Consider the following 24,799-nt stretch of genomic DNA (forward strand, 5'->3'; position numbering starts at 1 on the left):
CTTGTGGTTCCATACATGGATGATTATTTGTAAGAAATTTGTCTGCATATACTGTAATCTTCCCTCTATAGGAAATTTACGCAGTGAAGGCAGAGAAACACACACACACACACACACACACACACACACACACACACACGTCCCCACCGTGACACGAGTCCCCATGAGTCTGTGTGTATTCAGGTTTAAGTCCCTACCAGAATAGAAAAACAGGTATACATACACACACACACTGTATATATCATAGGGACAATTTCAAAAATGGACCTATGAACTTATCCTAAGAAATATCCACTGGAGTACCGAAAGGGGGCAGTAGTGTTATAAAATGGCAGCTTTCACCGATGCACTTCATTAGTGAGGCTGTCACTCACAGCACCCCCATAACCCGTGTCATTAGTTATAATAGTCGGATCATGAGAGGCACAGGAGGGTTCGAGGGAGGATCCCAGCAGGATCACCAATTCTTAATTTCGAATAATTATCTTCGAACATTTCTACATCACGCATTCTAATGGCAACACGTGTTTCTTTTCTTGTTATGCTTCACGAGAACAGAGAGATTGACAAACTCAACACAAAAATGTTTTAGTTTTTTTTAAGGTCCAATGAATCAACAAATCAGATATTAATGAAGATATTTTAGTTAACAAGCCATTTTCTGTCACTGCAAATAATAACACAATATTATTTAAAGTGGTTAATTTATTCTGCAAAACCAAGCCTGAAAAGACTTTGAAGTTACATTAAAAGCTGTAAGATAAATCTATACTTGTTTGTTGTGATCCCAAGCGTTCACTTAGTAGTTCTCGGTCAAAGTAACTGTACGGAATGTATCCAGCATGCAGGCAGCGAGTGTGAGCATTCAGGGGAGGGCGAAGTAAGTGATGCTGAGCCAATGGAGATGCTCGTGCGAGAAGCATCTGTCCGAAACCCAAACTAACCGCTGGCAGAACGCTAGTGTCTCCGGTATGAGAAGCGCGTCGAGATGACCATCTGACTGAAGTTTGAAGAAGCTCGCTCTTATTCACTGACTTTGGGGGATTCGTTCGAGCAGAACAAAACAAGAAGGTAATAATACGCACGAGAAGGTTATTATTGAAAGTTTGTCGTGTTATTTTGCATATGCTCGAGCTCGAGACGCATGGTTAGCCTATGCGCTGACTGCAGTTTGTGCATGTTTCTCATATGAGCTTCCAACAGCATAATCTGCATGTCGTTATTAAGAAAACACGTTTGAACGATACTAAATTAATTAAATTATAATTTATATTAAATATTTTGCCGCCCGTCATATGAAAAGCGTATAAAAGTGGAAACCATACAGTTTAGGAAAGCTGATCTTGGAGGCGTTTGTTTGTATCTTGATTTAATCTTGATTTCAGGATGTTTTCGGTGATGTAGTATGTACTATTTTGTTTTAACATAAATTAATATTTTTGAGTTCACGACTGGGTAAGGCGGTGTTCTGCTCCTTGCCGTCTGTCTTCGGTGTGTTTTCACGGGTTTTGGAGATGTTCCGCATTAGATCAGCACTGCACAACCCCCAGCTGTTATGATGCTGAACATTCTCTCAAGGGTTTGTTAAGAGAATGGCCATTTCTATTATGGAGAATGGTTGTTTAGTAAGAGGCAGTTAACTTTATTATTCGCTTGATTTAACAAGTCTAATAACAACAAGCGCTTTTAGTCAGTACACAGTACAGCTATGATCTTGCGTAATTTAATCACCTGTTGCTTTTCTCTTTCATCTCAGACTGCATTGTAAATTTGGGATTAATGTTTCAGCAAAACCATTTTACAAGCTCACAGTAATGAAGCCTGTGGTTGTGCCCTTCGTCTTTTTATGCTCACAGTTTGTGTCTTCAGATGTAATTTCCACTGCTTTCATCTGAATCAAGTTCTTTTGAGGGTCACATTACAATTGTTCATTTAGTAGACACTTTAAAGGGATAGTTCACCTAAAAATAATGAAAAATGTGTCATCATTTACTTACCCATTTTGTATGACACAAAAGAAGATAGGCCTATTTTGAGAAATGTCTCTGTGATTTAGTCCATACAATGCAAGCCAATGGTAACCAAAACTGTTCGGCTACCAGCATGCTCCAGAATATCTTCTTTTGTTTTTCACAGCAGAAAGAAGGTCATGCAGGTTTGGAACGACATGAGGGTGAGCAATGGATGACATTGACTGTAATGATATTTTTGGGTGAACTATCCTTTTAAGTAAATTATCAGTGAGAAAAAATACAACAGCAGCCAACAATATTAGCAGTCATGTCAAAAGGGACAGATTTAATGGCGGTTTATTGTCTGGAGATATGTCATTTGCTACGTGAATTGGTGTTTGCAACCCACTTTATATTTGTATCATATTTCTGAGTGAAACATTATTTTTAATGAGAATAAAAAACTAGGGTGGGACTTTATTTCATCCTTTAAAATTTGACTGGATGGTGGGTATTTCATACCAGAATGGATGCAAAAATGGTGGCTAAATAGCTATTTGGCTATTGGTTAATGTAAAGCACAGCCTACATTTTGATTAAAGATAACAAGAACAAACAAATGTTGTCTTTGGAATGTACTGATAAATTGTTCACAATACAACCAGGAACATGCATTGTATGTACAGTATATGTATATGTGTGTGTGTATATATATATATATATATATATATATATATATATATGGTGGATTCCAAGCAGTTTTTGCTATTGAGATGACTGTGAAAAATGGCCCTATATTAACCATATATATATGGTCTATGGATATGGAATTTAATTTCTTTATTTTGCTGGAATGGTGAGTAGGCCATGGATGAGTTAGAATGAGTGAGCGCTTGTCTTCGAGCTGTTTGCGTAGGCTTGCCTTGTACTCCCCTAGAGTAAACTACTGCTTTAAGCAAGTATGTCGCCTCAACCAGAGCATGCCACTAACTAGAGGAACTGCTAAAACGTAGTGTAACAAACTTTAAAGTGTTCCAACCACTAAAAGTGAGAAATCAGAATGAAATAACCTAAATAGTGAAATGTTAAGATGCTACAGTTATTTCAATACACCTGTGAAGTCCTATGTCAAACATTTTAGTTTGACCACTATTTGATTGTTAAGGTGATGTTTTAAATGCATTGCTGCATCACACTAAACTCTTCTGCTTAATGATTTCATCTCGTGCTTATCCCCGGAGGTGGTAATTACTGCCTTGCATGCGGACATGATAACCTTCGTCTGCTTGGTGATCATTTGCATAATCATTAGAAAAATTAACGTGCACTTTTTCCCGTTTACACCACAGGCTGATATGTAAGCGGCTGCTTTGTCATCTGGTAATTAATGAGCAGTGTAATGAGTTGTGTGTGCTCCCAATAAACGCCGCCTTTTATGGCTCTCTGTAGTTGGATTTAAGGGACTTGCCTCTTCGCCCCCTATTCAGTGCGACCTGACACCAATTCTGCTAAATAACACAAAGTCCCCAGAAACTGAGAACTGGTAAGCCCTTTAACCCAGGAACCATGAAGAGAGATGCTCAAGGGCTGATTCACAGAAAGCAGAGAGTCATATCTAGAAACTGCAGCCTGTGCAACAATCGTTTTAAGAAAAGAATGAGGGAAAACTTGACAGAATGTAAATTAGCAAAGTGCAATCAATCCTCAAAGCACTGTCAGTTCACATTTTCATTGTTACACAGATGTCAATTCATGTCCGAGTGCTGGGCAATTAACTGCCTAATTCAGTCATTTAATTTTCATTGAGCAGGTTGGGTGAAGGGGGGCTTCGTCCTTCACAGTCTCTGTTATTTCAGCCCCACACTGCGCTGTCAAACATCTGAGGTGACACTCCAATCAGCGATTTTATAAGGGTACATTAAGTCAAAATTTTTTGAATCAAAGTGCAAATGTAAAAAGAGAACATGATTGTTCATGGATTTCTAATTATATTCACCTGGGCCTTTCCTTATATTTGCTTATGAAGGTTAGTCTCAAATCTCCTCAGAGGGAAGATGTGAAGATGGCTAATAATGGCCCTAACCTATTCTCTTCCAATTTGACGTGTAAGAAAGGGCCAGACTTCCTGTGAAGTGCTCTTTCACCACAGAGAAATGTTACGTTCACAGGAGATGGATGGCCTCTCAGTACACTCACTTAGCCAGCAGCCACTGGGTCCCCTTCACAGTCCCTACACCCTACTGAGTTTACAACATTAACCCTTTAACTGTCACTCACATTTTTGAACATAGTATTTTAGAAAGTTAATTCATGAACGAAAACATTTTGTAACATGATATTGATGTACCATTTTCATGGTAATGCAATGTTTGATTTTAAAATGGGTTTCAAAGGATGAATTTTGAGATTTAAAGTTTTCAATTGATATATAATTTCTGATGATTTCTAAAGTGTGATAGAGAAAAAGACAACAAAGAAGAATTTTTTTGACAAAGGTCAGAACTCCTGTTATGATGTAGATTTTTGAGGTGCACTCTTGTCATAAATTAATCTATTACTTTTCCTACATAATGTATCTATTACTTTTCCTACATAATTTAACAAAAACAATGGTAAAATATCCATTTAGGAGTCTTAGACCTTTCCAACGATATATAGTTGATGATTAGATTAGGATTTAATTGTAATATAGTGAAGTAAACTTAGGCGTCCCACAGAGGGGACGGGTGACAGTTAAAGGGTTAATTATAGACTTGTTAATAGCTATCCAGAGAACATGCTTACATTAATATGCTTTGAATTTCACACCACCCACTCGTACACCAACACACCTATGCATACACAGACTGTTTGGCGAAAGGTTAGTTATCTGGCAACAGTGACTTTCATATGCATGCAGAGAGAAGAAAGGGCCACAATTCAATTCAATTCAATTCAAGTTTATTTGTACAGCGCTTTTCACGATACAAATCATTGCAAAGCAACGCAATGAGATACAGCCTTGGTCTGACGCAAGAAGCAAGTCATTTGTAATTTTAACAAGTGCAGTTTCTGTGCTATGGTGGGGCCTGAAACCTGACAAATTAAATTCTTCATAGATATAATTTTTTTGCAAGAAGGAGCACAGTTGAGCAGACACAACTTTTTCTAAAATTTTAGACATAAAAGGAAGATTTGAGATGGGTCTGTAATTTGCCAGTTTACTAGGATCTAGTTGTGGTTTCTTAATAAGAGGCTTAACCGCCAGCTTGAATGGTTTTGGGACGTGACCTAAAGACAACGACGAGTTAATAATATTGAGAAGCGGTTCTTTTGCTACAGGTAACAACTCTTTCAGTAATTTAGTGGGTACAGGATCTAACAAGCATATTGTTGGTTTAGATACTGTATCCTTATACTCTAAAATAGCGTTCATAGATATGCTTGAAATATATCAGTATATAATCTAATAGTGTTAAGAGTTGATTTACCAGTTTAATGCATGTGTTTGCAAAATGCTCACTACAGACTGGTTTTTGCACTAAACTTGTGTGGATCTCATGTGAACTCCTTTAAATCGTGTGCTCGAGACTAGTAATTTCTATATTTCAAACTCCAAAAAAGCTCATAATTCCTCTCACAATATTTTAGCAAGCATGTTGTGTATCACTTATTTTTCTGATTGTTTCGAACCTGAACTAGCGATGTCTGTTTTCAGAGTAAATCACATTTTTGAGTTGGTTAATTTCCGTGAATTTAGCGAATGATTCAGGTTGATTCAGGGTTGAACTGCTCACTCGAGTTGTTTGGAGAGATTTTCACTCGTAAAACAGTAACGTGGTTCTTAGAACGCAGAGGGCAACAAGAACGCTGGACGAAGTGGATATTTACACCTACAAACAACTGACACAATCTGCAAAAGCATCCTATCATTTGCCATTGATGCCGGTCTTTATTCAGTTCAACACCTGCACGACTTTGTACTGTGGGTAAAACATTTTCCAATTAAAAGAGTATCAAAACACTGGCAATATTAGTTAATACCATTTTAAAGTACCATATTACCGTTTCTTACCTCCACGTACTGTGCAGTCTTTGTACAAGCATAAAGAACATCTTTGTATTTTCCAAGTATATTTTGCATGCACTTTGTAGCTAACTTTACTGAAAACTTGTAACAAAAGTGTAAACATACTAAAAGTGTAACATGGCTAATGTTTATTTCTTTTTATGGTTATGCCTGTTCATGAATCAGTCAGCATGCAAATTCCATATCTTCCCAGCATATCGAGTTTTATCTGAACCCATGCAACAGGTCTCTGCTTATAAAGAGTAATATAAGTCCCTAGGATTTATATTGAAGATGGTGGAGTGAGGGTGTATGTATGTATGTATGTGTGTTGTGTGTGTGTGTGTGTGATTCTAGAGGGGAATGAGGAGATAATATGAGAGCTGTTGTACAGGAAGCTGTCTTCAGTTTTGTGTCTCGTGGTCCTGATCACTTCACTGGACTGCAGATTAGTACTATTATAATCCTTTTTTCCTTGCTTGCCTTTCTCATAAAAAAAAAAACGTTTCTTTTAACTTTGGGATTTTTTTAAAGAGCTAAACTGCACCCACTTCACTTTGGTTCTATCTCTAGTTTTTTAGCGTTTTAAAGAAATTGTTCACTCAGATGTTGGCAGAGGCGTCATACCCATTCAAAGTGAGGATGGGCATGAGTCATCGCTGAAACGTGGTGGTTTGTTCACTTGCTCGCTGACTGAATTATCTGGCAAATTCTCTCATCAGAAACAACAAAGTGCAGATGTGCGTACGAATGTTAGTTAAGATATTCATTTCAACAGCTTCAGTGATTTTAATGGGATTTTTTGAGAGTACCTGAACTCTGGCTAGACTAAATGAAAATGTTCTTTGATAATGTGCTCTTTGCTCTCTGAAAGTGTTATAATTAGTAACGTACAATATTGTTATTAAATTTACATTAAATACAAAATCAGTCGTATTAAAAATATTTTATGGCATGACACCCATATCTGGTACTTAATTAAAAAGTCGGGGTTTTATGTGTAGTTAATACAGTAGATTACACAAGTCTACTTTTTAGCCCATCACCATTTATTGATCAAATAACATAATCTATAAAGGTGCAAAACGCATTTACTTACACATTTTTGAGAATCGAGATATTTCCTGATATAGTTGACACGTTTGGAATTATTTCTTATAAAAAGGAAAAAAAATAAAACAAAAACCTATGTCAGTTATGCAGTGCTATTGTGGCTGCTGTGTGTCACATGACAAGCATGATCCCCCGCCCCCACGTGCCCCCTCAAAAATCATGAGTGCATGACGCCCCTGGATGTTGGCATTAGTTGAAGAAGCAACTAATCTAGTTTATACTTAAAATCTGGCATTGTGTACTGCAAATATTGTTGAATTATGATAAATTGCTTGTGATGTTTCTTATTTGTAAGTCTCTTGGCATAAAAACATCTAATAAATGAATAAATGTAAGCTGGAAATGGACAAAACAATATTCATTCAGTCAGATGTTAGCAGGTCCTAGGTGCCACAGGTAGGTAGTTCTGTTTGAGTGTTTTTGTGAAGTGTTATCTGAACCTCACTGAAACATGGCAGTGCAGTCTCTAACACCACTGTGGTATTGATATCTACAGGACATGATGACTACTGTATTGAGCTTTAAAAATCATCTCCCTCATAATTCATGGAGTGATTTTGAATTGAATTAGCCACTCCACAGGATGCTGAAATGGAATGTCATGAAGAAAATTTCACTGAATTCACAAAGCAGATGACTAGTTCAACATATCTAAATCATGGGCAAAAACAGATCACTTCTTATGTTACCATCTCAAATGTTCATCAAACATAGCCCATAAAGAAATAGAAGTAAGGTCATGAGTTGTGTGTATTACTAAATGTTTATAGATAATTTACACTGAAATACAAAATTTATTAAAAACTACAATTACAGCAGTTGCTCTACCGTTCAAAAGTTTGGGGTTGGGTAGATTTTTAAAAATGTTTTTGAAACAAGTCTCTTTATTTTTACCAAGGCTGCATTTATTTGATGAAAAATACAGTATAAACTCTAATATTGTGAAATATTACAATTTAAAAGTACGGTTTTCTTTTTTTATATATAGTCTGTCATGTAATTTATGCCTTTGATGGTAAAGCTGAATTTTCAGCATCATCACTCAGACCCTCGGTGTCACTCTTACTGTCTCCATACTGTTGAACAGTAGTGCATTTCCTTGGAATTCTTTGATTTCTGTTCTGTTTAAATTCTTTTGATTTCTATTTAAATAAAGTCTGTGTCTTGTTTGCTACCTCAATTCCCAAGGAATTTTAAAGGCGTTTTCATTTCATTTCAGTTTTTATGGCATTCATCTAAACCTGTGAAGGTTTTTTTTATGTGTTACAGACTCTGAGAGTTCTTTTAATTAAAGCTCAATGTTCAGCTATAGCCACTCCAGAATATTTCAAAAGGCCAGTGTTTAAAAAGACATGTCACCTTGAGCTCTCTGTGAAAAAGCCAGAAAAGAAAGCAGAGGAAGTGAAATGGGCCATTTCATGCAATCCTGGACATTGACAGACTGTGGAAAGTGCTTTTCTGCAAGTTTTTAGAAGTTTAACAGAGATGGCTGCACAGACCTGTAACATTTCATTTATGCTCTGTAATTATTTAATCCTTCTGGGTGTGTGTGCATTTCAATATAGACTCAAACCCTTAAAATTTGCCTCACCTCGGATCCTGGTGAAGTGATGAGGTTAAAATATGTTATACAGCACACAGGGTCTGTCTTCCTGATGCAACCTGTAGGAACATACCGTACTCAAGGACACAGTGAAGGGCCGTTCACACTGACAGTGATTTGCACTGACAATGCAACCGTAAGTCATTCATTTTCAGTGAGAGTTGGAGATTTATGTGACAAGAGTGACAGATAATTGGCGATTTAAGAAAGTTGGGCAGAGGTCAGCTTCGTACAAATCTGCACTGATGTGATGTAGCGACTGTCAGTGGTAGTTCAGACAGTGAAGCTCACGTGATCTGCAATTTGAATTCATACTATTTAAAGGGAAATTCTGACAATTCTGTCATCATTAATTACTGTCATGTTGTAAACCTTCCAAACTTCCAAAAGTTTATTTGAAAAGTGTAATTTTTTCCCTATGTGATGAAAGTCAATGATGTCTAATGCTGTTTTGGACCCCACTGACATTCATTGTATGGACAAACACAGTTGAAACATTCTTCAAAATATCTTCTTTATTGTTATGCAGAATAATGAAAGTCAGACAGGTTTGGAACAGCATGATAGTGAGTAAATGATGACAGAATTTTCATTTTTGGATTAACTATCCCTTCAAAACACTACACACATACAAAACTCTATCCAAACAAAGCATCTCTATAAAGTCTGTGATTCACTTTATGATGGGTTATTCTCTTTCCTCTGGCTGGCCTAGTTTCTCTTATCTCTTAAGAAATAGATTGTGGGGTCAGGGATCAGATAAAGTAGAAGAGAGATCTGTTTCTCTCTTTGTGGTGGGACAGTAAGATGAATGTGTGCAGGGCCCCTCAGGGTAGGCATTAGAATAACCTCTTCGGTCTTGTAAGACAGTGTGTTCTCGTTGCATAAATTTCCTGTATAATCATCACTTACTATTGTAGTGATGTGCATAATGGAGTTAAGGGATAATGATAGGTTTTACAGGCTGTAGAGAGAAGTTGTCTTGGAATTTGTGCCCTTCAATGTGAGATTGTCACATTAGTAAAACGTTTACTGTGCCACAATACTAGCTTAAATTAGGTCCTCAGTAATAGGGCCAAGCAGTGACCACACCCTTTTTTATAAGCGTTTGGAGTGTTTTTCCCATTTCCATATGGATTTCATCTTTTAAAAAAGTTGTAAACCATAAACTGAACTGACTCTGAGATGAATCACAATATTACAGACTTTGATTTGAAACAAAATCTATATATAGATCTAACAGCTGGATTTGCCAGTTTGCGAAGTTTGTTGCATTAAATGTTTAGTAGATATTCAGAGACTTGTTTAAAAGTGTGTGTTTGCTGAATGAATAAAGTATTATGGCATTTGCCTTTCAATTATTAGACAAAACTGTTAAAACAAAGACACTGAACTAATAGAGACAGAGATTGCAAGTTCCTGTGTGTCCGAGCTCAGGTGTTGGGTTCTTATAATAATCGGCCAATGCTGATAATTAAAAAATGCCAAATATTGGCTGATATATCAGCCTTAACAACAGATTACCCCATATTGGTTGATCGCTAATATTTTTATTTTTTACTTTTTAAATGTAAAAATAATACTTTTTAAATTGTAAAATAGTTGAATGTGGAGCCGCCTTGATGTCATTCAATACTTATGAATAACTCTTTTATCCTGGTATGTTTGCTGCAGTACTGTGATTGGTGGCACTTTCCCTTGAGGATTCATGTGTAGTGTAGTTTTTCAAATGGAATTTCCACTGTAGCTATAGGAATGGTATTTTTCATAAATAAAGTAGATTTTTCTATAAATAACTTGAAATATAAAACTTATAAATAACCATTGTTTCAGTTTTAACTTTTATTTATTTATAAATGTATTCCCATGAGGAAAACAGCTTAATGACAGTATAAAAATGCAAAAAGGTTTGTCAGTGTTTAGGTTTTAGGGGACAGAAAAATCATTAGCTCTGTACAAAAACAGGTCAATCCAAAATGATGGAAAAACAAGTGTGTATATACAGGATCTTGTCTTTTGCCTTTGGATAGAGACGTTGAGCGGTGAGGCAGTAAATCGTTTGATTAGTTGATTCACCAAGGGAATCCTGGAATATATTTGCTGCGGTCTTAACACACACACACACACACACACACACACACATACTCTCATACTCTCATACAATGATTCTTTCTTTGTCTGCATCCCCAGGCCATTATATCTAAATTTCTTTGTTTATTTTACCTTATGCTCTGTTTACCTAGTTCTGTTTCCTTCATTTTTGATACTCTTTCACAGCTGAAAAGCAAAAATGAAATCTTTGAAATGCTTGTTTATGCACTGTACCTTAGGAAGGAACCAGTTTAACTATTTTTGTATAATATTTGCCCTAGCTATGAGTATACTTGCATCAAACATGTTTGACATGTTGCCATTGGATCTCACATTATAGAAGAAATTAATGCAGTCAGTATGTTTTCATGCCTTTTAGCATGAGTCCCAGTGTTTTGTGTTACTCTGCTGTTTTGAACACACCCTGCATGCTGCATGTACTCCAGTGCCCCACCGGCTCAGCTCCCTTTCCCTGGGAAACTCATGTACTCAAAGTACTCAAAGTAATCATGTTTTTGTGCCGAAGGCTAAACGCCTGAGAAATGCGGGGGCTCCTGTGATCGACGACTGTCAGTGGTAGTGTGAAGGGAGAGACTGACTGAGACAGGAGAGGATGGTGGAGAATGGAAACAAAGGATCAGTATTGCATGTACATTTGCTTGGAATGAACGTAAGCAATGGCAGGCATGAAAAAATCAGACTGTTAAGGGATGATGGGAACAGATAAAGAAAACACGCTCTTTGAGCCTGCATCAATCGTGAAGTTGTGGGATTAAGGCTGATCTGCCTTCTAAATGTTATCTGGAGCTCAGGCATGGACTTGAACCCGTCTTTAAGAGAGAATAATGCCTCTGTGTCTCTTCCAGCGCAGACAGAGTGAAGACAGAGCCAGAAGTCTTACCAAGCAGACATGGAGCCTCTGCTGAAACCAAGAACTGTTTGTACAGAATACTTGATTCATCCAACAGTATGTTTATGGAAAACTGTCAGCTGTGCCCAAGGCCAATCCATCTTTTTCACTCAGTACTGTGTTGATCAGGGATCAGAATGTTCCATTTTTTCTGCTTAGCATTTATAATTCATCCTATTAATTAAGCATCATAATGAATTAAAACATTTCCATAGGATTCCCTACAGGTTGTGTTCTCCACCACAATAGCACTGCCATCTGTCTGTCTGTCTGTCTGTCTATCTATCTATCTGTTTGTCTGTCTGTCATGACGCCACTGTTCTTCACATGGTTTCCTTTGAGAATGTGGTTTCTGTCATATTGAGGGTGCAGGTATGGCATGATGCTCTGGAGGTCTTAGCCTTCAGAGCTCACAGGTTTAATTAGGGAAAGAATCTTTTTGTTTGTTTGTTTGTTTATTTTTGCCTTTTTCAGTTCACACACAAGTGTTCAACAAGGACACACACATTATCCTGGCAGTGTAAAGGAGGGCAAGCATAAGAGATATGAAGCAGATATGCTGTTTTTTCCCTTGCTGACAAGGACAACACAGGCTTTTATCTTTTGGACTCATCCACAAGACTGCCATTTGTCAAATAAATGCACAGTCCTATTGCAAAAATCTTAAGTCTTAATTAGTATTTTTGTCTTGTTTTCCAATAACAATATGTAAATCTCCTCAAAACAAGACTATTTACATAAACCATAATTTGCATATGATATTAAGCCTTGACTTATCAACATTGAAGTTTAGTCTTAACTCCACTGACAAATTATGTTTCAAGGATGTTTAGATATTTCCAGTGGAAAACAAAATGAAAATACCCATTAAGAAAATGATTCTTTGCAGTGTAATTGTGCATCTCTGTGTTTGATTTCTGCTGACTCTCTTTGATTTCATTAAATGTGATTATTTTGACGCTTCAAACCTGCAGTAACCCTAAAGTTTCCTGTCTTTTGTGGATTTTATAAACTTTAACAGCTGACTGCCTGTGGTCTTGCTGTGTGCTCGGCGGATTCAAGGGCCTCAAACTGTCTGAAATTGAGAAATGTGCCAAAATGAAGACTGCACCTGTCTCAGGGTCTCTCATGGCTGCTACCTGATGTTGTTACAGAAAAAATGAGTAGAAAAACAGCTTTTACCTGCTTCGGTAGAATACAGCACCCTTAAAATACACAAGTTTCTCTAAAATACAGTAAAGTGCCTCTTTAGGGTTCTGGGTCTAAAAATACAGCTCACCTTGAGTTAGTGTGGAGAAGTGAATGTAGAAATTTCTCCCTGTGAGCACACACTTCATAGAAAATCTATTTCATAGGTTAGGACAACATTACCGCAGGGTCCAAAAAGGTTTTTTTTAAAACTTAATAGCACGAGTGAATTCACTCAGTGGGGAGGAAAAAGATGCTTAGACATGCCATAGTCTGTATTTTTATTATGAAAGTTTTTTGTTTTGCAGTCTGCAGAGATATTTTTAGTGTTAACACAGCTTTATACGCTTCTAGTTTTGTTGCCATCTGCAATTTTAGCCTCAGTATGACTCTTTATGCAAGACATGATGTCTCTGCCTAATTATAGATAGGAGTCCTTCCCAAAACACAACATAAACATCTGTTTCTCTTCTTCTTGGCTCTCTGCCTATTTCTCCCTCTTTTTTTCTCCTTCTATCATTCTTCCAGTACTTAGTTTTGTTTATTGTTACTTCCTCTCTGTTTCCTAGGAGCTGATGTTTATCCCACGGATCTACTGGACAGCACATACACGTGACAACATCATCTCCCACAAATCCCAGGACACTCTTCCTTCTATGTGGATTAAAGTTTATATCAGGGAAACTAGAGCTTAAACAACTGGGATTTTTCCCATGTTCTGTAGGAAATGAGACTTTGGCATCTGTCTTTTCTCTCTACATGGACGAAAAGCCAAGGAAAGTGTACTAAAAGCTGACCGACAGGATTAAGTTAATTTACAAAACTTACAAAAAACCCAAAGAAGAGCCTGATGGTGTCATATGATATGGACTAATTGTACTCAGTCAGAGCGCCCAGCTGCAGCACTTTGGCTCCTGATGAAACTGATGTTTTTCTGCATAATTCGTAGTCAGTTTGGAGCCGTTAGCCCTCCCGCACTGTGTGTCATAGCATGTGGTTTGGGCTCAACATCCACAGCATCTTAATTACACAGCCGAACCGATTTAGACCACAGAGGAAACATCACTACATCTGGAGATATGCTGCCATGTAGAGGGATGCACAACGCTGGAGACATCTGATCTGCTTTCCTCACATTTTTGGTTCTCTTTACCTATGCGATTACCCAAAAGAAGCCCAAGAGATCCCGCTCTCTCTCACACATGCACCTAGTAAGTTTTTGAGTATAACGTCTGTAACCTTTCAAGTGCTTCTCTTTCTCTCCACCACTGACGTCCCATTCACACATCCCGCTATAATGAAGCCTTTAATTAATGATGCACAGGTTCAAATTAGCCTGGTTCAGTGACTATCCAGGGCCGTTGGTCCCTGCAGACACAGTGACCTTTGGAGAGGGCCAGACTGCTGCTCTGTGGCCAAGCACCTTCACACACACACACACACACACACACACATATACACATACACGTACGTCTACCCTTGAGCCCTTGGCAGTAAATAGTGAATGGTAAATGTCAGTGCTCTGGCCATTGAATTATACAGTTTATTTGAATAAGTATTAGAGCACCACAATCTCCACCAACAGCTTGCCTCTGTCCACACATCAGCCTTCACCAAGCTGGGAATTTTCTCTTTGATTAGCGGGATTATATTGTCTTTTATCTTGCGCTTGCTCTGTTACTGTCTCTCTTTTCCTGTTCCTTGCAGCGGCAGCCATAAGGGTTGCACCGACACATTTGGCTGGACTACAGAGCAGCGTTCCACGTGGATAAATTAGTTTATTTCGTGTCGGGGTTACACATTCTTGCCATATATTTTTTTACAACTGCACGGCTCGTGGAAGATGACAGGAAAGACTTAAAAGGGCCTGATGCACCTTTTAAGAGCAGCAACAAAAATTAGTAAATCATCAAGAGGGAGTGAGGGCTAGTTCTTCACAGATAGCACTGAAGGAAACGCTCAACTCCCTCCACCTGCCGGCTCCGAGCGAGCGAGAGCTAGAATTGAGGTCTCTGGCAGACTGGCAGTTGCATCCTCTCCTGCTCTCTAGCCTGGTGGTTTGTTGATGCATATGCCTTGATTTCCGCGTTCCTCAGCCCTCCACCTCTGTGCCCGTATAATGCTCTGTTGCCGGTGTGCCGTCCTGGAGCCATGCCCATCCCCGAGATGGCTTTGAGTCCGGTGAAGTCTCTGTACTGGGAGGTGTTCCCCTCCATGGCCACGCAGCGGGTGTACTGCACGCCCGTGCTCTGGGCCGGGCGCCTCTACGTGCTGGGGGGCTGCAGTGAGAACGGCCTTCCTCTGGACTCTGTTGAGGTGCTGGATCTGGAGAGCCAGCGCTGGTGCGAGCTGCCCCCTCTCCTCACCGCTCGGGCCGGGGCATCCGCCGTGGCCGTCGGAGACCAGCTGATGGTCATGGGAGGCATGGACGCGCAGCAGAGCCCGCTGGCCTCAGTGGAAGTATATCACCCTGATGAGGGCAAGTGGGAGAGGAAGACGGGACTGGGGCAGCCCTCTATGGGCATCACCATGCTGGAGAACGGTAAGAACAGTGTTTCCTCCTCATTTTGACTAATTCTTTGTTGAAAAGACTGTGCTGGTCAAGCTTTTTTCCTTACTACACTGCAAAAAAGTTTTTCCACTTAAAGAAAGTCTAAAAACTTGAAGCTAAATTGTGTAAGAAATTAAAAGACATGTTTTCAGGGAATATGCTCTGAATTATGCTTATTTTTCTTAACTTATTGTCAAATTAGGCATAAACCTCACTAAATATTGTTTGTTTATGCCTAATTTGACAATGGGGTAAGAAAAATAAACTTAATTAATTGATTATTCTTTGAAAATGAGTCTTATTTCTTGCAATTTTGCTTCTGGGGTTAATGAAAAATAAGAGTGTCCATGAAAAAAGAAAAGTGTTTGTTAGTTTCTACACCATTTCCAAAGTTTAATGACCAGTAAAAAGCCATGCTTTTCTTATACCGTGAATGCATGTGATTTTTACAGTTGATTTACAGTTACCAGAATTTTTCAATTCAAAAACATCATTACGTTTTGTTGGAGTCGCACCACAATCTGAACTAACCTGCCTCAAAATTTAAAATATCTATTTTTAAAAAATGTCTAATTGACCTTGACACACAGTCATGAGGGTCTTCAGGGGACCTCTCAGTGATGTCATTTCCTGTTTTATCATTTCTGAATGTTAGTTAGACCATTTGATAATTTGACAGACAAATGTTTTTCGAATATTAATACTAAAGCAGTTTAAATTTTTTTCCCAGTGGAAAAATTCAAATAAAAGAATATTACAAAATACTTTTCAAGAATTTCATTCTTTTAATAAGGATTTTTTTTTTTTTTTTAAATAATGGTTTCGGGACAGTTATATTACCCTGACATTTTTAACTTTATGCCCCCCAAAATGAATTTTTATATGGAAATTAAAAACATGCTAACCATAGAAAAATGTATTCACATAATTATATGCTTGAATTGCGTTTTTAATTAATTAATAGAAAGTGAAAAATATTAGCATGCCATATCATTGATCTAATTTTCAAGGAGGTTTAGATGTTTTACAGTAAAACAAGACAATGCTTCTTACCCACATCACATCACATCTTGTCACTACAAGTGTATGAATTTCGACCATTGTCAGACTACACTGTCATTATTTGGTTCTCAAACCTCAGGAAGCTGCAGTGCATAGAAAGACATCAGACTGTAATTGGGGAAAACAAAGTTTGGTTCTTCTCTCGTCTATCAGAGCACGATTAGTCGTATAATCTTGACTGCTGTTATCTTTGCTACAGTCACTGTGGTTGTAATGAATGTCTCTCGTAGCCAGCACCTCTAGAGTGCTCCGGATATACCAGCTCCAAATCAAGGCATCAGTCATGCCATACTGTGACAAAGAATTACACTGCAGAGAAAAGTCTCTCTCACACACTCTCCCTCCTCTTTAGCTTGTGTAGGTGTGTGTTCAGGTGACAGTTTATCCAGTTTGAGACCCTGAGGAAGAGTGTTTATTCACAGGGATTCGCTTCTGCTAAGCCGTATTCCACCAGTTGAGCTGCATTCAGGCCTGGACTGATCAGTTCCGTGGATCCGTTTTAAAACTATCAGCAGGCCGGCTAATACAAGACCTGTATTTGTGCGTTCAACTCGTAAATACGATCTATCCGACATGACTTGAACGCACCATTAGAGCTTGTAACAAGATCAGGAATCGTTAAAGGGACATTATCCTCAAGCAGTGACAGAATCAGAAACTCGTACTTTGTGCACAAAAGTTTTATTAACTAAACACTAACACAAAACTAGTCTAACAAACATACACACACTCACACATGCATACAAGGGGGAGCTAAAGTGGATGAATGAAACCAAAGAATGCAGCTATGGAAAATGGGTCAGTTAACCACCTGAGAGAAACCATCAACGGGGTCTACAGCTTATACTAAACCTCTGTTTTGTTAGTTAAATGTATGATACTTGCATTGCCTTGGCCATTGAACGAACATCTGGATGCAGTCTCAGATCAAAGTCTTGATGGTTTGAAGGCTTGGTGTTGTTGGAATTGCTTTCACGTTCTTCCAGGTTTGAAGAGTGATGAACTCCAAAGATGTTATTGTGACTCAGTGGTAGTCTCCCAGGTGGAAAGTTGCAACATGGCTGGTCCTGCCAGCAGGGGGGAGGTGTTGTGGGTCGCAGTCGGACTGGATGTCCGAAAGACGAGAGGGTAAGAACGCTGAAGAAAAGAGAAGAGAGAAGTCACTGATGTGAGGCCTTTTAAGTTCTATGGAGTTCACACCTCCAGGGGGTTGGTGAGCCAATGGTGACTTAAACTTTCGGGGGGAACATTTACAACTCTTTGTCTTTGAACATGGTATTTTGCATATGTAACTGGATTGGGTGTTGATACAAAAACTAATAAAGATTCCTAGAACACTAATATGTTGCATGGGTATTAACATACGTATAATATACACTCTCATTTAGGTCATCATAATACAAATGTATATATACCAAACATATACGGGTATACGGGAGGTTACATTAACTGGTGGTTCTATCAAAAGCATGCATAAAACAGTATAGAATACAAAAGACAATATACAAGAACAGTAATAATACACACAGTGGCCTGGGGATATGCATGATAGAAAGGTCAAAGAAAAGTCTGTCTATGAATTCATGAAAAGAGTCCTTTTCTATAGGCAGTATGTGTCTAATTCAGAGACAATTAAGTAAGAGGGAGAATCTCTCAACATGCCATTAGTTCGTAAAGTTTATCTGGTCTGGCTGAAGTGTCGTGGTTGCCATGGTAATCAGTGGTCTGGGTCGTTCTCAGACATTCCGGCACCCAGTCTGGTTGTAGGGTGAGGGGGTCGGTTGAATTATTTGTTAAATATAACACATAATTCTGTGTCTGATTTATCCAGGCATTACACAAGCAGCCATGTAGTGTTATCTTTTAATAATTTGCCATTATAGCAACAGGGTGATCAGGACCTCAACACAAATTAACTGTTTTTTTATCATCCTGAAGGGGTTTATTTTCTGACACAAACTGCTGTGAGATCTATATAATTTACCAGATTAATCCTTGGGTGATCCTTACACAACCTTTCTTTCATGTTCAACTGACAGTCTATCATCGTAATTCATCATGTCCTTTTGTGTCAAAAAAGCATTAAGGTCCTAAAACAGGCCGTATGAAGCCATAATTCTGTCCCAGGCTTTGGTATCAAAGACCTCTGTTTTCACCTCTCTCTCTCTCTCTCTTTCTGTGAGCGAGGCTTGTTCTCTTTGATATCCTTCACGTCATCTTAGGGACAAATTGCTTTGAGGGTCCAATCTGTATTTGTATGGCTTTGAAATCCCATTTTCCTTTGCACCCCTTTGGCTTATCAGAACTATTCTGTATCCAAATATAAATCGGGGTCTGAGCCAAACCATCTGGATTTTGTAAATAACACATCCCATAATGAATTTGATCTCAATCATAAGAAAGAAAATGTATTTTTTTTAGCTGATGCTATTTGTGATAATGACAATAATAGAGACTCAACCTAGAGAAGTGCAGCTGTGGCTGGTTAAAACCACAGAAGTCCTATCTCGTATTTTTGCTTCTAAACATTAATGTTTTGGTGTGCGCTGTTGTCTAGCATGCAGTTTGAGTGTGTGTTGCGGTGTGAGGACGTGTCATGCTGACCTGTTTGTCACTGGGATGGCATTTGGAGTGGATGGCTATTTAGGCAGACAAGGTCTTTTTGATTTTAGACTTATAACTCTAAGGGAACAGAGTGTCTCACCAGCACTCTGAAGGAAACAGCTGTCAGCTTGGGTTGTCAACCATACCTTATAACACAAAATCATCCTGTGTTAAATCCAATGTGGGATGCAGTTTGTCTCATGTTTTAGTGTTTAACTCCTGAAATACAGCTGATAGCACTAATCATGCTGATCCCAAACATTTGAATGGTAGCACATGTGTTTTGTGAAGGGTAAAATGTAAAGATTTATTCACTTTCAGTAAGTTTCTTGAACATTGGTGCACGTTTTTCACTGGATTTTTTGCTGTGTTACAAATGTGTACACATTTGTGAGACAGGGTTAAGCTGTTGGCTTTTTTAAAAGTATTTATTTGATTTGATTTTATGAATTTGGTTTCATGAAAGTGAGCATGGTTGTCAGTTACAGGACAGATTACAGTCTAAGACAGATGACTAATTTTTCACAAAATGTATAATTACAACATATTACTAGCTAAATTAATAAATTGATATGTGGGACACTTTTGTATGACATGAAAATCAGAAATGCGCTGATTTCTGTCTGATACAGAAAATCTGATAATTATTTTCACATTAAAAAAAATTGTAGAATAGAAATAAAACACTGAAAATTAAAGTGAATTTAGGCATCACAACATTAGTGTTTTATTTTTAATTTATACAAAATATTTTAATGTCACCCATTTATGAATTATTGGCTATAATTTGACAATAATTATTGGCTTTATCTGTATCAGCCTGAATTTGACTATTGGTGCATCCATAAACAGTAAAGCCAACAGACAACTATTTATAGTTCATCTGTAAATAAAGTTTAGAAATAAACTGATGTCTATATAATACAATCTAAGTGATCACATTACAATGCACTTCACTCTGTAGATTTTATTTTTGTTTCTAGTGTGGTCAGTTGCTACTTGCCACTAATGGTGCCACTAATGCTCAAAAAGCATATATGACATAAATATAAATGTCTTCATAAGCTGTCTCCACTGTCTTCATTGCTTTCTTGTGCTTAAGTTGGCAACCCTCTAAACAGCACGCCTATGGGCCTGTGACAGTGAACTCTCTCTCTCTCTTTCTGACTGCTGCTATCTGTATCTCCTTCTCTACCATCCCTCTCACTTCCCTACCATCATTTGATCAAGAGAGCATTCTTGTTGCCAGGCAACAGGTGTGTAAATCTGTGTGTGTGTGTTTGACCCAGAGACATTTTTAGAACGGAACAGGCTGAGTTGCAATGCCAATCCATGATTCACTCACTGCTCTGCTACTCGCCTCTTTGTCTCTTCACAAGAGAGGCAGAGAGAAGTGCTTATTGCCCTTCTGCCCCCTTAATACCCATAATGCCCTCTGTGTTCATCAGATACACCACAGTAAGAGACTCTTCCAAACCGCTTGCTCTGATGATCCAAACCATTTATTCCCCTTGTCCTCTAGACACACTGGATCTACGGCTATCTCTGTAGATTTCACACTCACTTTCTTTTAAAAGAAGTACTTGTGTTTAAGGACAGTTTGTCCATCTGTTACAGAAGCATCTTAAAATAATCTTTTGGGTTGTACAGAAGCCCCTGGAGATGATTTTAAAGTATGTCGGTGAAAGTCTCTACTATAATCCTGTTGAACCCATTTGGTCCATTTTTCCTGAAAGTATGTGATTCAGGCTAAGTGAGCTTTCCCTCTGTAAATTATGCAGGAACGCAGTGAGAGTGCTGCTTCTTTAAAAGATAACTGTACAAGTAAGAATTGAGGTCGGCTCTTACAGTGTTTCTCATTATTGAGTGCTAAAAAAATCTGTAATAAAAAAAAAATATTGTTGTGCTCTTAGATTGTCAGTGCTAAACAAAAGCATGTGAACAAGAAAATGCAGAAAATTTGCTTTCATGGTGTTGGGGAAGCTGTAGCTTGTCAAGCTTCAAGCTATTAATAGTTTCAACAAATTAAATTACGAATGAGTTATGAATAAATATTTATGTCTGTACTTTAAACACAAATAAATGCTGAGCTGTTTTCATTTGTACTATGCTTTGAAAATATACTTGAATGAGCATTTGCAGTTTTTATAACTTTCAAGATTCTTCCTTGTTGTTGATTGACGTATATAATTAGTTCATCATAGTTGGTTAACACAGAATATGGATGGATGGATGCTCTTTGTGTCAGTGGAAGCATCTCAAATGAGACCTGGTCCACCTCTCCATAAATCTAGAAACTATGTAATAAATTATTGTTGCACATAAACATCTTTCATTGATTGAAAGCATATATGCGGTGGAAGCCAAGCAGACAAGACAGCATCAACTCGCTGAAGTGCCTGAGTGTTTGAAGTGCTGGTCTTGAGAAAATGTCACATGGTTTCATGAATAATTATGAGACCACGCCTTCTCATAGGATAAAGCTCTGCAGACTCATGAATATTCATGAGACACTATAGTACATTCTCTGATGTTGATTTCAGATGGAAATAGCTCAAAAATGTCTAAATTAGACATTTTCTTCTTACAATTAAATATGTCAGATGCAAATATTGTCTGTACAACATATCCATTACCTTTTAAGGGTGCTCAATCTTTTTAAAAATAGATTTAATAGATTTTAAAATCTGATTTATAATCAACTGTATTTTTCTAGCACAAAAACTATGGAATTACTTTTGTGCCAATAAAAATTAATGTAACATTTCAAGAAACTTATGAAAATATAAATTGAAACAGAAAAAAATCGTTTTTTTTTTTAATCCACTGCATGATTTGCTAGCTGTTTTCTCTTCTTTCTTTCGCTGATCTGTACTTCAAAATGTGCTTCCAGAGTTTTCATTTCTGCTTCTGATGTTTTCGTTCAACATTCTAGCACAATTATACCTTGACACGAAAGTAATCCGAATAAATATTGACTGAGTATGAACAGGGCGATATTTCAAAATATATAATTGAGTGTTCACATATCAGGAACAGAGACATGGTCTGTGGTCAAGTCGTGTCTCTCCTCCTCTTTCAAAACCTCCACATTGCAAATCAATCAGCAACCGACAAATTCAGGGTCAAATAGCTTTATTGGCATGGTAAAAAGGCTTTACATTGCCAAAGTTGACAGTGCTCTGGGCAGTGAATCAGGCAGTGATTGACAGCGCTCTTGTAAAATGGCATTGGTCATTGTCAGATACAGTACATTTAGTACTGTACAGTACTCTATGTACTGGGGGGAAATATGATATATCTGAAGACTGTAACTGTATGTGTCAGACTCTGTTCCATGTTTTGTCTGTGTCTTGCTCCCCAGGTGTTCCTTTCCCATGTTTAATTTGTCCCAGGTGTTCCCCATGATGGTTCATTGATCCCAGGTGTGTCTCGTCATCCCCTCCTCCTGTGTGTATTTAAAGTGTTCCCAGTCCCTAGTTCTCTGTCCGCTGTGAACGTCTTCGTGTGAACGTCTTCCTGTGTTCGTCTCCCTTGGTTCCTTGGTGCAAATAAAGTCTTGGTAAAGTATTCTCCAGCGTCTCCTCGTTCCTCGTGTGTGTGCAACGTGACAGTATGTAGATAACCAGTAATGATTAGGCTAAATCAAGACAACTTACAGCGAATATCCAGTATCCTGATAACGATGATGATATCATTCGTCTGTGCAATTCCTAAGAAATCATCTCAACAATGTAGTGTAGCAGCAGATAAATACCGATACAATAATAAAAAAAAATATTTTTATCTTTTTAAATGCCACGCTGGTACTCAAATGGCTGAACTGTTGTTTTGAATTAGTTAATTTGCATGAACTATCCAAACGAATCAGTTCACCTAAATGAATAAAAAGAACATAGCAGAACATAGTTGATGTTTGCCTCAGCATATTCAGTTGTAAGGTTAAGTTAATTTAGTAGCTTTGCTACATGTAATTAGTCCCCAAAACTGCTAACAATTTCTCAGAATTTTGTTTTATATATAATTAATATATCAAATTAATTAATTACATTTATTTAATTAAAATTAATTAATTAATTTATTTATTTATTTTGTCATCAAAACCTAATGAAAAACTCAACAGGCTTGCTTTAACAATTGTTTTGCTTTAACAACAGTTGATGTGTCTAAAAAGTGATGCTTTTGAGTTTTGGATAGTGTGACGAGTGGGGCGGGGCCGAGAGCCGTGGGAACAGAGTGAGGCCGGTGGAGTAATTGATAATGAGCGACACCTGCACCACTCACCGGTCTCGAGTCCGACGGAGGAGCTCCGGAAGGATAAAAGGAGGAGCTACGACAGTGAAAGAGGAGAGAGGACCAGGCCTGGATTTTATTTTGTGTTTTGTGTGCGGCAGTCGTTCACGAGGGGCTGCCGCTTTACTTTCATTTTGTGTTTGTTTATTTTATTAAATTGTTTAAATGTTCGCCGGTTCCCATCTCCTTCTTCCCGTGACTACGAACTGTGTTACATTGGTGCCGAAAAGGGACACGCTGTCAGAGAGCCCTCGCTGCTGAGGGGGATCGCGGTGCTGAGGAGATCGGGCAGCAGGAGAACAAGCGGAGAGACTGCCGGTGGCTGCCCGAGGCGGTGGTGCTGGAACGATGGAAGACGAGGTGGGACGGAGAGCTCGCTGCCACGCGGTTGAGGACCAAGCGGCAGTGTGTCCGGGGACCTGACCAATAATTTTTTTTTCTTTTCCTCTCTACCCTCTCTTGTATTTGTCTCTCCTCATCCTTCCGTCTCCTTTTCTCTCTCGCCTCGTCTGTCTGTCCTTACCCCCAGGTACGCCGCGGCCGCCGTGATCGGCTCCCCCAGAGGGGGGAGTACGCGAGGGGCTGTCGCGCTGTTTTGTGTTTATTTTATTATTAAAGTTTTGTTTAAATGTTCGCCGGTTCCCGCCTCCTTCTTCCCGTGACTACGAACTGTGTTACAGATAGTTAAAAATGAACAAAGTTCTGTTTAACATAAAACAGCTGCATTGTTTTTGTTCAAAGTTACAGTGCAGATAATGTCGTTTCGGACTGACATTATGCAAAGACTAGATGTGCAGTGCATCTGATTTGGCCTTGTTAGCACATGTCTTAATGCAGCCCATGTTGTGTGTAGGTGTGCAAGCTGCTGATAGAATGTTACTAGACTAGCATGTGTTTGTCATTTGGTTAGCGCCACAGCTGAGAAGATGATGTTGTGTATGTGTGTGCATGTGTTTGTGTGATCTCATTATATACATTTGTCTGGGGAGTGAGCGGAGATGCAAATCACTATGGTAACATCCATCTCTGCTTCACGTAGGAATGAGACAGCTGTGCAAACAAACACTTTAAACTCTTAAATTCTCGAAAAATGAAAGTTTCACCTACTAATTATTTCATTATTGGATGCGGTAACTTGCGACACAGATGGTGCTCAAAGAACACAATGTAGCTATCGCACGTACACGGAAAGCCCATCTGCAAGACACGCAATCTGAAATAAAAGACGCTGAAACCATTAGTCCCTTCCTCTCTGCTATTGTGCAAAGACTGTTTAATGTTGCTTTGCGACCTCTGTGTGCGGCACACGTTTGATCGCTGTGTGGCGTGCAGGCCACTTTCTTCTGAAGAAGCATGAAGAATAGGGAAGAATACATACAACTGC

At 38.4% G+C, this 24,799-nt stretch overlaps 1 protein-coding gene across 3 annotated transcripts in view; it reads left to right on the forward strand.

The window, feature by feature from the left end:
* The first annotated feature begins 942 nt into the window (after positions 1 to 942).
* The window catches only part of LOC107657010 (kelch domain-containing protein 8B), a 110,432-nt gene continuing 86,575 nt past the window's right edge, over positions 943 to 24,799 (forward strand). Inside the window, exons 1-3 of one of the 3 annotated variants that reach the window (XM_016444988.1) lie at positions 943 to 1,071; positions 13,475 to 14,116; positions 14,613 to 15,447. In XM_016444988.1, coding sequence (XP_016300474.1) covers positions 15,057 to 15,447 — 391 coding nt within the window. In that variant the 5' untranslated portion in view covers positions 943 to 1,071; positions 13,475 to 14,116; positions 14,613 to 15,056. Of the gene's footprint in view, positions 1,072 to 11,783; positions 11,831 to 13,474; positions 15,448 to 24,799 lie in introns of those variants that run through there. The other 2 variants (XM_016444987.1, XM_016444989.1) reach the window with 2 other exon arrangements.

This window comes from Sinocyclocheilus anshuiensis, unplaced genomic scaffold (genome assembly GCF_001515605.1).
Source record: "Sinocyclocheilus anshuiensis isolate Anshui unplaced genomic scaffold, SAMN03320099.WGS_v1.1 scaffold1453, whole genome shotgun sequence".
Taxonomy (NCBI): Eukaryota; Metazoa; Chordata; class Actinopteri; order Cypriniformes; family Cyprinidae; genus Sinocyclocheilus; species Sinocyclocheilus anshuiensis.